Source organism: Rattus norvegicus, chromosome 5, assembly GCF_021556685.1.
Source record: "Rattus norvegicus strain SHRSP/BbbUtx chromosome 5, alternate assembly SHRSP_T2T, whole genome shotgun sequence".
Lineage (NCBI taxonomy): Eukaryota > Metazoa > Chordata > Mammalia > Rodentia > Muridae > Rattus > Rattus norvegicus.
The window spans coordinates 143066577-143080167 of record NC_141538.1 but is presented as its reverse complement, the minus strand read 5'-3'; the positions used below and the strand labels follow the sequence as shown (position 1 = coordinate 143080167).

The following is a 13591-nucleotide window of genomic DNA, read 5'->3' as shown; positions in this document are numbered from 1 at the left end:
GAATGACTTTAACCCTAGCACCTGAGAGGTAAAGTAAGCTGGATCTCTATGAGTTCCAGGTGAACCAGAGATACACAGTGAGAATCTCTCAATCTCTCTCTCTCTCTCTCTCTCTCTCTCTCTCTCTCTCTCTCTCTCTGTCTCTCTCTCTCCTCCTCATCTTCCTTGGAAATACTTAAAATCTGACACAATCAGTCACTGTTAAGGAAAAAGCAAATCCCCCTCCCCCGCCCCAAATTCAAAGTTGGCGTTCACAGGATCTTCTAAATGTGACTTACTGTCACATACTTTAAAGATGGCGTTAAGCTTTACTGGCAGGTACTATGCAGCTCATGAGGATAAAAGAGCAAACAGGTGGCTGCTTAAAGGAAAGTTGCTGTAAACCTTAAGTGAGGCACTCCCGTCCAAACGCCCTCCTCCCTCAATTGCACTGAGAGGCAGTACACAGCCTCACGTCGTTGATGGTGCAGAAACAACGCTTTGAACATAATCACCTACAAACCCTTCTTTTGCCCTTTACTGCTTGGGCAACCCATCTGTGCCTGTCATTCGACAGTGGGACCTATGGTTCCTGTTTCATACAGAAAGAGAAACTGCAGGTAAAGTACAATCCCGTCAGGCAGTAGAAAGAGGGTGGCTTCCTTCTAGAACACATGGGCTGCAGGGGACTAAACCTTAATAAGGAATAGCTAATGCAAATCACTTTAATTATTTATATCGTAAAACATGATATGGACCAGAGAGTATTCGTGTACAGAGTGACTAGGCTTTCTGCCCCGAAAGGCTGTCCCTAACATAAAGCATACTGACACGAGTCGGTCAGGAAATGTCAGCAAAATGAATGAAAGACATGAATGAAAGATAGTCTCTTTTTTGAAGATAGTCTCTTGAGGAAATTACCAAATTTGAAGCTTTCATGGTCTGGAATGGTGATTCTTCCTTCACCCGAAAACACACAGGTTCTACAAATGTGGGTTTGGCAGACACAAAAGGAGAATTTAAAATAACCAACACATCACTTGGTTCTCAACCTGGTTCTGCACTTTCTCTTCTGCTCGGAGTCAGCAAGTGAGCCGGAGTGACAAGAAGGTGAGGTAGTTACCAGACACAGATTAAGGGATCTAATCTGAGAGGAACCAGCCCTAACCTTTGCTTACGCAACCCAGAAATACACGTTTCTCTGTATCTGAGAGGAGAGATAAGAGTCCCCCGGTGGGCTGCCCCGGCACCTTCGGCGGTAACGCAAAGACCAACTTTCCGTAACAAGACCAGGAGGTGTGAGGGTGGCCGAGGACTGCGAACCGAGCACCCCTGAGAGACTGGCAGGAAGACCCTGACCGGGAAAGCACCCCCAGTCCAGGGCTACATAGAAAAACCCCGAGGCAGTCGGGGGGCTACGAGCTGGGAGAAGAGGGGCAGGGTCCGGGTCTCCATGGAAACAGAGAAGGGGGGCTGGATACCCATCCCCATGGAAACGGAGGAGGGGTGGGGTCCCTCGGGTGACTGGAATGAAGTCTCAACCGGGAATGGCTTCGGCAGAGAGCTCAAGTCCCACGCCCCCCGGTTAGTCCCAGCCCCAGCCGAGTCCAGCTTCTGCTTTTACCTCCGCGGCTCCCGGCAACAGCGGCAGCGGCAGCTTCTCCCCTCCCCAGCGGCACCATGATTGCCCCCACCTGTCCCTAGCGTCACTTCCGCTTCCGCTTTCCGGAGGAAGGAGAGGCCGGCCGATCCCTGCGCCCGCTGCCGCTTGTGATTGGCTTTTGCTATCCAGGGGCTGAGACCGCTCCTCTAACCAGCAGGCTGTGGGCGGAGCGAGCAGGGTCAGGCGCTCTCGTGCTGCACTGGGAAGCTGACCGTAGGGAGCGGGTGGTCTCGGGCGCGGGAGAATACGCGATGTCAGCCATGGAATTGAGGTGTTCTCAGCCCCAGCTGCGTGCACAGCTGCAGCAGGAAGGGTGCAGTTAGCCGCCGCCTTCCAGATGCGTAGACCAGCCCGCGGTGTCCCTTTTCTCACCCCACTGTACCCACGCACATAGTTCACCTGGCTGAGGACCCTGGGACGGAACGCTGAGCAGAGCGCTCCAGTCGTGTCTCGTTCTCACGCGCCCGCCGGAGCTAGCGGTTCCAACCTTAAGGAGGGATTTTTGCTCTGGGGGAGGTCAGCGCCACCTACTGGCCAGTCTCCTGTCAGCTCCTAATACTCATCCAACCACCCTCGAAACCACTAGCTGGTAGCAGTATTTGAAAGCCCAAGAAGAGATTTTCCTAGTGCTTCTACTATATTCGTTATACTTCTTATTTACCCCATGAACGACTTCTCTAGAACGTTAAGTTGGAGCAATGTCTTTATAGGCAAGATCAGGATTCAGGCCCAAACTGTTGTACCATTCCTTCTGAGTAAGTTTGACTAAGTGACTCTCACGCACCAGAATGTCACATGTCCCTTTGGTCCCAGTTCAGCTGCTCTGTTTTTAAGCCACAAAGGACTAGATGTCAGGAACTACCATCTTTTGAGAGAGGGGAATGGGGGAAGAGAAGACCAATGAGTAAGACCACCTAACTGGGGCTGGGGATTTAGCTCAGTGGTTAGAGCGCTTACCTAGGAAGCGCAAGGCCCTGGGTTCGGTCCCCAGCTCCGAAAAAAAGAACCAAAAAAAAAAAAAAAAAAAAAAAAAAAAAAAAAAAAAAAGACCACCTAACTGCGCTGACCTGAGAGTTCTTTCGAAACCAGAACCCAAATTGGGTGGCTAACAACCTCCTTTAAGTTCAGAGGAATCTAAGCCTCTGGCCTCTCCTAGCACATTCACACATGCATATAATGCTGCCGCCACTGCCGCCACTGCCACCACTGCCACCACCACACACATACACATAACTAAGAAAAAGAGAACATAGTCACCACTGTTAAAAATACATTTATCATTAAAATATATTACATTATGAAAGGTGAGCTTATATACAGTTGGGAGGACTGGAGAGCCTACAAAATCCCACTTGTTTCACCAGAACCCCCTTTCTTCAGTGCTTTTAGGGGTGACTGAGAGGCCTTGGAGTTGAGTAGAAAGGTTACAGTTGCCCTATGCATGTACATGTCCTCAGCTTGGACAGTGGAAGCATCTGGGATGACTAAAGTTGTTTATCCAGGGACATCTAAGCAAAGTCCTGCTGTCTAAGCCATTTTCCCTTAAGGACTTCGGTTAGTCCAAGTGTCTGACCATGAGATGCTCAGTACAGAATATGGGGAACTCACTGACTGCATGTCCTGGAGGCAGGTTGAATAAGGCAAAGTACAGTTACTTAAAACTTTTTAAATAAAAATGAATAGAGATCTATTTGCGTTAAATAACTAAAATTGAACATGGAACGTCAGTTCTATTACGGTGGATTTCCCCCATGTCTTCATAAATCAGCACGGGTGTGCAAGACAACGGCATGGGTAAGGGACAGGTCTAGGTTCAAGAAACAGGTAGCTGCCATTCTTCCAGCTGGCCTCAGGCCATCCTAAGGCAGGTCGTGAGCTGAAACATGTGGGGCTGACAGTTGTGGCTGCCTTGAGGAAAACAGGAGGAGTACTGAGGCTCAGAGTGGATTGCAGAGAAAGTGGTGAATAAACTCTTGGGCCTTCTTCTTCTCTGCCATGTCAAGCTTTCGGTGACCAGCTGGGCTTCGGAGCAATAAGCTGCCAAATATGCTAGCTGTGCATGAGAGAAACAGAAAATACCATTGAGCAACTAGGACACCAGGGTGGCTGGAAGAGAGAACAGACTACCTCAAGCATTCTTTTTTTTTTTTTTTTTTTTTTTATTTATTTAATTATTTCCTGTATGTGAGTACACTGTTGCTGTCTTCAGACACACCAGAAGAGGGCATCTGATCCCATTACAGATGGTTGTGAGCCACCATGTGGTTGCTGGGAATTGAACTCAGGACCTCTGGAAGAGCAGTCAGTGCTCTTAACCTCTGAGCCATCTCTCCAGCCCAAGCATTCTTTTTTTAAAGGCAGGACCTGGCTACCTCAAACTCAGAAGCTCCATCTGCCTCTTCCTCCTGAGACCTGGGATTAAAGGCATGCACCATGGCTATGCCCACGTATTTTCTTTTTGAAACACAAACAGCTGGGTGCAGTGGCACACATCTGTATTCCTACCACTCTTCAGTTTCAAGCCAGGCCGAGCTAGAGAGTGGGAGGCTGCCTCAAAAAATAAATAAGGGCTGGGGAGACGACTCATCGGGTAAAGTGCTTACCATGCAAACATGACAGAAAGCCTGAGTGCAGATCCCTAGCACCCACTTGAATGCCCGCATGCTGGCATATACTAGTAATCCTAGTTGATATGGAGGAAGAGAGAGGTGGAGCCCAGGGCCTTGCCAGCCAGCCAGTCTGACTAAAACAAGGAACTAATACAGGGCCTTGCACATGTTAGGTAAGTGTTCGACCACTAAGTCATACCCTCCAGCCCCCAAACAAATTATTTGCCTATAAACTTTGCCCCAAAACAAGACATGATGGGACATATGCAGCACTCAGGAGACCAAGGCAAGAGGAGCTTGGGTCTAGCTTCAGCAACATACCTTGACCACTTTTTAAAAAGTTAAAAAAGAAAAAAAAAAAAGCTTCCTTAAAGTTTCTGTACAGATGCTTGTCCGACACTTGGCCACTTACCTAAAATATTCTCATCCAAATGATTTTTTGCTGAATTTTTCAGCAGTTCTTGCAAAAACGCCATCAAGTAGCTGAAGACATTTTTGTGGAAGGTGGGGAGAGTGGAAATGACCTGAAAGAGGGAGAAGGCGGGGTTGGTGGCTTCGTTCCCTCAGGTACTTGACAGGGTACCCGTGTATTCCAGGAACTGAGAACATGTCTTATGAACGTAAGACTGCACACAGGGCTGACCACTCGCCACTCAGCGTAAGTATCCAAGCGGAACAAAGGTCAGTGCTACATGAATTTAGAAGTCACACTTCTAAAACTAAAGACCTCAGACTTCAGGGAGTTAAGATGTTTTAGTTGGGTCTTGAATATAAGAGAAAACTAGACTTGTAGCAGCGAGGATTAGGCTACTGGAGGCAAGGAAGGCAAGAGAAAGCAAAATGTTAAGTAGGAAGGACACAAGTCGCCAAGGTGGGCAGGAACATATAGCTCACAGGCTTGCTTGGCTGTCCAGGCTGGAGTCCAGTGACTAGGCCACACGGCTGCACAACAGAATCAGCTGGGGAGCTGGGGCTGGGAAAAGGTAGGTTCCAGAAGATAGACACTCAGATGCCGGAACCCGTGCTGTTGGCAACTGTGTGTGCTACATGATCCTATCAAACATGGAACTGGGTGGGTGATAAACACTGGTGATCCCAGGACTTGGGAGGCTGAGGCAGAAGGACAGTGAACTGGAGATCGGTCTGGGCCACACTGAGTTCCAGGTCAGACTGAGTCACAGGGAAAGGCCTGGACTCAGAGAAAAGAGAAATAGAGAAAAGAAAAGGAAGAAAGGAAGAAAGGGAAAAGAGTCATTAAGCAGCAGTGAGAAAGAGGTAAGTATGGTTTTGTCCCACAGGATGACACTTCTAAATTCACAGTCTAATTGTAGCGAGCAACATGGATGGAGAGGGAGCAAGAGCACAGGGCACTGCCCCACGTAAACAGAGCAATGATGGGAGGGAACAGAGAAGAAATGGATCAATGGGACTAGGCACGTGGGAGGCAAGGAAGGGAGGAATCAGAAATGACTCAGGTTTTGGGGTTGAGTCACTGGAACTAAGAGTGATGCTATTAAAAGCAAAAGGGACATGAGAGGAAGAGCAGGTTTGAGAAGGAATGATGCTAGTCTTCCAAGTCACTGCACGAGAGAGGCTGTCACACTTTGTTCCGCTGGGTTTCGTGTGCCCAGGACAGGCTGGTGTGCATGCGGAAGCTCAGTGCTTCCCCTCACCTGTTTGCTCGCTGTGTGACTGCCAGAACACTCCAAGCAGCTGTGGTAGGCGCTGTAGCAGATGACGGGCTCCGGCAGGCTCTCTAGGAAAAGCAGCAAGGCTTCGGCTACAGAGTGGTTGTTAGCGCCTTTGGCCCAATGTTAAGAAACAGGTGACAGTGTTGCCCGTGGGGAGGAGAAGGCCCAGGGACAAGCATGTGCCAGCCGTGATGCCTGCTCAGTCAGGTTCTACTCAGAGATAGGATGCCAGCCCATGTCTCAAAGGGACACGCTATTTGTCAAGTGACCCTGGCTCTCCTGAGCTCCTGCTACACTGACTGCTTTGTAATGTCTGGACAGGTGCTGAGTGAGTAGAACCTGTTAGCCAGGCTACAATATCGGACCCTGGGCTTTGAGATAGTCTTCTCTCTTTTAAAAACTCTCATATTCCCACATGCACATATACATTTCTGAAGGATACAGAGGTGATCGATCATTCCAGTATCTAAACAGTCCCTTATGTGCTCAAACTCTGGCCTCAGGCCTGGCTGCTGAAACAGATCTTCCTGCAAAGGGGAGAAAGACATAAAACAATAATTTTCTCAGAAAACTGGCAGTGATTTCTTGAGTCACCCATATCAAAATGCAGCTGTGTAGTGAGACTTCTGAATCACTACAGTGGACAATGTCACTGCGGCTGGAATTACCATAGGCCATTAGGCATGTGCTACAAGGCTATGGGTAGGCCACATCACACAAAACAAGACCCAGTATAAGAGAAAACTCACGCAGAGCTGTGACCTAAGTGTTATACATGCCATGTATAAGGCGGAAAAGCTACTTTAATCCTTAGCCAAAATAAACAACGAAATGAGATGGGAGGGCTAAAAAGATCCCTCAATACATGCAAATAAAAATATGTCCGTAAATGTCATTTTCATTAGCCTCAAGATACATTGGATTCATTCGTTTCATAAAGCAACAGAACACCACAACGTAACTGTTTGTTTAATGGACTAGTGCTCAGGTGCCTGTAAGCCAGAAGAAGGCCTCAGATCCCATCATAGATGGTCATCAGCCACCATGTGGGTGCTGGGAATTGAACTCAGGACCTCTGGTAGAGCAGCCAGTGCTCTTAATTGCTGAGCCATCTCTCCAGTCCCAATGTAACTATTAATAACAACAATAATATTACATGTATTGCTCACAAGTTACATTTGAAAGATCCACACAGAAGACAGATTTCTTATGAAGTGAAGTCTGGGGCCTAGGAATGTAACTCATTGGTACATTCTCTCAGTAGAGAGCTGAGGCCCAGGGTTCCAACAATATTAGGGTTAAAATAATCATAATCATACACATACAAGATATGTTTAAAAGTTCAGTTTTTAAAAAATAAAGAGGGGTTGGGGATTTAGCTCAGTGGTAGAGCGCTTGCCTAGGAAGCGCAAGGCCCTGGGTTCGGTCCCCAGCTCCGAAAAAAAAAAAAGAAAAAAATAATAATAAAGAATTAGGGCTGGAGAGATGGCTCAGTGGTTAGAGCACTGACTGTTCTCCCAGAGGTCCTGAGGTCAAATCCCAGCAACCACATGGCGGCTCACAACCATCTGTAATGGGATCTGATGTCCTCTTCTCGTGTGTCTAAAGACAGTGACTGTGTACTCATATAAATAAAGTAGATTTTTAAAAAAGAACTAATTAATCCCTCCACTATTGTGTATTAATAGCCTTTCAGGGTATCTGTTTCCTCCAAAGGATGCTACAAGAGTTAAGTGAAGCAACTGGATAAACAGAACACAGTTTGAGATGCTGCAACATCAGCAGGGGTTGTGGATAGAGCAGACTTGGACATGTGAAAAGGCCCAGACACAATGGTACACACCTACAGTCCTAGTACATGGGAGGCTGAGGCAAGAGGATCATGAGTTCAAAGCTTGTCTTGGGCTAGTGACTTTGCCATTAGCCTGTACTACATAGTGAACTACTATCTCAAAAAAAATAAATAATTGGGAAATAAAGCTCCGTTGTTAGAGCACTTGCTTAGCATACATAAAGCTGAGTTCAATTCCCAGCACCACATAAACCAAGTGAGGGGGTGCGCAGCTATTACCTCAACCCTTGGGAAGTAGAGGTGAGAGACTCGGAAGTTCAGTCATTCTCAGCTACATAGCAAGTTCAAGGCCTGACTGTGCTATAATACTAGACTCTACCTAGAAAAATTGCAATTAAATGGAGAACAGAATATCCTAAGAATGTAGTTGCTGGGCTGGAAGTATAGCTTAGTAGAGAGCTTTTGCCTAACATGCATGAAGCCCAAGTTCGATCCTCAGTACTGGAGGGTAGGGAAAAGGAGCCGGGGTTGGGGAGGGGGAATGAGCAGAGAAAGAGAGGGAAAGGGAGAAGAGGAAGGGGAGAGGAAAGGGGAGAGAAAGAAAGTATGAATATATTCTGCTGCAAGATTAAAATATCTAAAAACATGGCCTTGAGGGGGCTGGAGAGGTGGCTCAGCAGTCAAGAGCACTGACTTGAGTTCAATTCCCAGTAACCATATGGTAGACCACAACCACCTGTAATGGGATCCAATGCTGTCTTCTGCTGTGTCTGAAGACAGCTACAGTGTACTCATATACATAAAAGAAATAAATAAATAAATCTTAAAACAACAACCACAACAAACCATGACTTTGAGATCAGAGGCAAGAGTTTTTGCCTTTACCAGCCTGCCTGTGTGCCTACTGTGTGACGTCCTGTGTCTGGGTACCTGTCACTGTCAGCCCAACTAATTGCCTGTGCGCTGCTAAAGCAATATATCTTAATTGTCTGTGATTCCCTGCATTCTCCCCAACCTGCTAGCTTCCTATGACCCTTTTGGAGGCTCCTGCTTTGAAGACTGAAGCTCACAAACCTGTAGCCAAGTCAGTCAAACTGACCAACTAATCCCAGCCCAGGAAGCCTGCCTAAAATCTCTCTAGAAATCAGCCCTCCAGATTCATGATCTGGGGTTCCGTCTGTCATCTGCCTGAATTGTCAACAATCTAGCCCCTCCCATTCTCAGAAGCAGGTGAGAGTTCCTGCAAGACTTCAAAATGACCTCCCAGGGGGCATTCAGAAGTCCTTCTCTGGGGGACCAAGGAGAGGCTTGGGAAGAAGCACAGTGCTGGGAATCCCCAATGGGGATTACAGTCCAGTGTCAAACAGGCACTGGAACCCCCTGGGGGCAGAAAAATGATCCACAGGTTTCCACACACAGAAACATTCTAGGTCTTTCTCAAGGCAGCTTGGCCTCAGTCAGGTCTGACTGGCTTAAGCCCCACCTACCTGCTGGACAGCATTTCTATATAGGTAATCGACCATCATCCAGAGTTCTTTGGGGATTTCCATGGGTTTCTCCAACTGGCTTCTGTCATCTGCAGTCTGCACTGTCATCAAGGTCTCCAAAGAAAGAAAAAGTATGACAAATCGTGATGAGGTGGCACTTCTACCAGGCTGGCCTCAGGAAGTGAAGGATGAGAACAGCAAACAACAGGGAAGGACAATGCCTCAATCCACTAACTGGACATTCCAGAGGCCAAAAAAAGAAAAAAAGAAAAAAAAAAAAAGGAGGTACACCTGGGTGACAAGAAGGGAATTTTTAAAGATGGGAGAGAGGTGGCAAGTAGTTTCCATGAAAAGGGTTGTATATGTCCTAACTTAGTAGAAAAAAAAAAGTTCTATTTCCCAGCATTCCACTGTGACACCCAGAGAGGCTGTGTGACCCAGTGAGGAAGGGCACATACTTGCGAGCCCAAAACTGTAAGCTCCAGGCCTGCTGCCACTCAGCATGTGACCTGTGACATTTCAGTTTCCTTGACTGGGCTCCTGTTTTCATCTACATTAAATGACAGAGACTAGTTCAAGAGTCCCTAACTGAAAATATGCACTCAAAGGGAAAAGTGCACAAATTGCCAAGCTTGTTCTGTGTGTCAGGATGGTCTCTGTAGGAGCCTTGTGTGTCTGAGCAAACTTACTGCCAGACTGTCATTATTTATTGGACTGGTTGGTGTGTGTGTGTATGCTGTGTGCATGGATGTACTTGTGCATGTGGTGGCCAGAGGACAACTGAGTGTCTTCCTCAGTTGTTTTCCACTTACTCTTTGAGACATGGGTCTCTCACTGAATCTGAGTCTTTCCCATTTGTCTAAAACCTGTCTCCGACCTCAAAGGTGGGAGCACAGGCACGTATCTTTTATGTGGGTTCTGGGGAACTGAACTCAAGACCTCATGGTTGCATGGCGAGCACTTTATCAACTGAGCTGTCTCTCAGCTCCATTTTTTTTTTTTTTTCCGGAGCTGGGGACCGAACCCAGGGCCTTGCGCTTCCTAGGTAAGCGCTCTACCACTGAGCTAAATCCCCAACCCCTCAGCTCCATTTTTTAAAATGGAAACTTTCACTAGAAACTGAGGATCACAGCTAAGTTTCTCTGCTGCACAGCTTGCTGGATACTGAATGTTTAGGCAACGTCTCCTCCACCCCACCCAGATTACCATGTCCAATCTTAATCACCAATGTGACAGTTTCTGGTAGGGGGGCCTTTGGGAGGTGGCTGGTCGTGAGGGCTGTGTGGTCACAAATGGGATTCATGTGCAGTAAGAAACCAAGAGTCTCCTACTCTTGCCACAGGAGGACACTGAAACAGTCATGTGTGAACGAAGAAGGTGCGTCATCAGGGATCGTTATCATAGACTTCAGCCACCCGAGTTGTGAAAGCTAAGCTTCTGTTCTCTATAAAGCACCAGCTTATGGAGTTTTGTTTCCATCACTTGCATGCATGTATGCATGCCCGGGTATGAAACAGACTGGAAAGCGTGACCATCTCCCACGGCTGTCCACAGCAGGAGGTGGAGTCTCTCTACGCTGGAATCTGGGCTGGCTTCACAACTTGCTCCAAAGCACACGGTAAGGCAGAATTGGTATTGTGTGGGCTGTTAGCCAAGCCATGTAATAACTTAGCTTTTCTCTCTTGCTCTTGCCTCTAGCTGTAGAAGCTTGCCCTCACTTCTGGAAGACATGTGCAGAAGACAGAGGGCAGCTAACACTGATGCAGGCAAGAGAGACTACCTTCACCCTGCTGGCCACCACTGCTGCTGCTTCATTACATCAGCACAAAGAAGTCTAAGCAGGCCAGCAAGAAAACAAGAGTGATGAGAAGCAGCTCACTGTCCTTCTGAGGGTGGCTTGTTGCATTGATACTAAGCAAGTTCAAGGAAGCTGCGAAACGCTTGTGTCCAGGAAAGTAGGGATAGAAATGAGGTGTGTGAGCCACGTTCCCAGTACTGGGGGTTTCCTTGAGGCCTGCTACTTACCAGCTCGTTAACAATTTTCAGTGGTAGATCCAAGATGGGCTCTCTCATGTAGCACAATGTATGGATGGGAGACCCGAAACAGCTGGGCAGGTAGTTCCCGGTCACGGACAAAAAGTAATCCTTTCCCCGATGCAAGTGTAAAACCAGAATGTCTTCAATGGTGTCCTTGCCTGAGTTGAGTTTTGTGGCGGTAGCCTTATTTACAAAGAGCTCCAGTTCAATCTCGACATGAGAATCTGCAGGAAGAGTTTAAAAGTAAAGTCAGCTAGGGAGCAGTCAAGAGAAAGGAGGAAAGGCAGGAGGGCAGAGAGTGAGACAGAAAGGGTTGAAAAAGGAGACAGAAGATCACCCAACAAGGACCCGTGTGCTTGGCACTGGAGAAGCACAAAATGTGAACAGTGTAGCCCAGAAATGTGAAGATAACACATGCCCACGGGGCAGACAAACCGTCAAGAAGCCCACGTACTAAGTAGCATGGCTTCAACCAGGAATAGTCGTCCAGTAAGGAGGCATGAATCAGAGGACCGGCCCTGGGCCAGGCAAGATGAGAATACCCCCGGGCACAGATCCAGGGAAGCTATCGCCTGGGAACTAGCCAGGAAACACCCTAATCCTGCTGCCACACGATGGAGATGCTGCCATTTCTAGATGACTGCCCATCACTTCTCCCTGTCCACAGGGTAGATAACTGGGCACCGATGACAGAAGACCAGCAATAGAGATGACTCCTAAAGTAGCAGCGTCTGACATTCGATTACGGAGCACGCAAGCGACTAAGCCGTTTTTAACACTGAGCGCATGCTTCTTAGCACTTTTTAGTTTATATATGGGTGAGTTCAGTTATAGGGATTGGATAGGATTGGTGTGTGTGTGTGTGTGTGTGTGTGTGTGTCTGTGTCTGTGTGCTCGTGTGTGTGTGTGTGTGTGTGTGTGATTTCAGAGCCATCAGAGGCAAGTAGATCTCTGTGGGGCCACCCTGGGCGACCCAGTGAGTTCCAGGATAGCCAGGGCTACATAATAGAGAGGCCCTGTCTCAAAAAAAAAAAAAACAAAAAACAAAAAAAAAAACAAAAGTCTTAGGCAAAGAATGAAGCATTCAGAAGCAAACAGCTTATGTAGGAAAATGAAAAGGACAGGCAGGGCTTTGAGAAAGCAGAGTCTAGGAAGAGACGGGTTACCTGGCAGGAGGAAGCCCCTGCTGGGTTTGGCCGTCAGCCACTGCTTACAGTAGGTCTCCTCATCAGGCTTGTTGATGAATTCAAACTCACAGGGCACTTGGCCATTATGAATCGTGAAGGTTGCGGTTTGCAACTGCATGTACTTCACATTTTCAAAACAGAACTGAGAACAAATGAGGACCGGTCAGAACCAGTGTTCTCTACTCGAGCTGCACCCACCCTGACCAGGAATAACTATTTGGAAATAAGACCACCTCTTTGAAGTGTATTTAGCTGAGAGGGCACAATGGCCAATGAAGACCAGCAACTATGCAGGCTCAAGCCCAAGTTTGCTTTTATAAGTAAACTTCCTGAAGCAAACCAAGTCTCCATTTTCTACATCCATTCTCCAACTGCCCCATGACCTGAACATCCAGCTCACTCTGCCCAGGAGCTGCACATCCACAGCGTGAACTGTCTTCCTGTGAACCTGAGACAGTCTCAGTATGTAGCCCTGGCTGGCCTGGAACCTCTGGAAGTCATTAAAGACCAGGCTAGCCCAAATTCAGAGATCCACTCACTCTGCCTCCCAAGTTCTAGGAATAAAGGCCATGCTACCCCATCCTGAGTTCTAGGGCTTGAACGCAGGTCCTACCAACTGGGTCAACCCCCAACCCCTGATGTTAATACTCCTAGCAGGTCCGGGTCTTTCCTACCTCCCGCTTGGAGAGTGTCACAGAAGGAATGTTGGCATTTTCCATTTTATCCAGGGAGTGTACGATTTCCTCCAGGGTCTTCCGGTAGAGTTCTTCATTGACAACCCTCACCTGGGAGGGAAACATCGGAGACTGAGTGTGGAGCCTTCTGTCCATTCTTCTTTCTCAGTGTTGAGTGTGCTTGGGAAATCAGAAACCAAAACTAACAGCATTTCAGAAGTGAAAGTTAAGTAAATTTAGTTTATAACCCAGTGACAGAATCAGAAAGATCCAGTTATGGCAAGGCTGCCTGCCCTCTAGCCAGCAGGAGGAGCCTGGAGCATCCTGGTGGTGCCTCCTGTTAGGTCTTAGGTCTTAGCCAAAAGACGCTGGGTTTCTATCTTGGTCCTGCTTGTTCCCACGCCCCAAAGGCCAACAGTGGGGTTTTCCCCTAAGGGTTTTGATAAAAAGATGTATTTCTTAGCTCTTCTAA

The 13591-nt window shown here is 47.6% G+C and overlaps 2 protein-coding genes across 13 annotated transcripts in view; both read right to left on the bottom strand.

Moving 5' to 3' along the window:
- The window catches only part of Mtf1 (metal-regulatory transcription factor 1), a 46622-nt gene extending 44934 nt beyond the window's left edge, over positions 1 to 1688 (bottom strand). For 2 of the 5 annotated variants that reach the window (XM_087549971.1, XM_087549973.1), the window contains exons 1-2: positions 1604 to 1678; positions 901 to 962 (exon numbers count right to left, since the gene is read on the bottom strand). The gene's annotated coding sequence lies outside the window, so the exon portion shown is untranslated. 5 annotated transcript variants of the gene reach the window in all.
- A 1207-nt stretch (positions 1689 to 2895) lies between these two features.
- Positions 2896 to 13591, bottom strand: part of Inpp5b (inositol polyphosphate-5-phosphatase B) — a 64355-nt gene continuing 53659 nt past the window's right edge. For 7 of the 8 annotated variants that reach the window (XM_087549963.1, XM_087549964.1, XM_087549966.1 and 4 more), the window contains 8 exons: positions 13120 to 13230; positions 12425 to 12587; positions 11247 to 11482; positions 9222 to 9335; positions 6385 to 6469; positions 5925 to 6052; positions 4664 to 4775; positions 2896 to 3695 (listed from right to left, as the gene is read on the bottom strand). In XM_087549963.1, coding sequence (XP_087406089.1) covers positions 3580 to 3695; positions 4664 to 4775; positions 5925 to 6052; positions 6385 to 6469; positions 9222 to 9335; positions 11247 to 11482; positions 12425 to 12587; positions 13120 to 13230 — 1065 coding nt within the window. In that variant the 3' untranslated portion in view covers positions 2896 to 3579. 8 annotated transcript variants of the gene reach the window in all.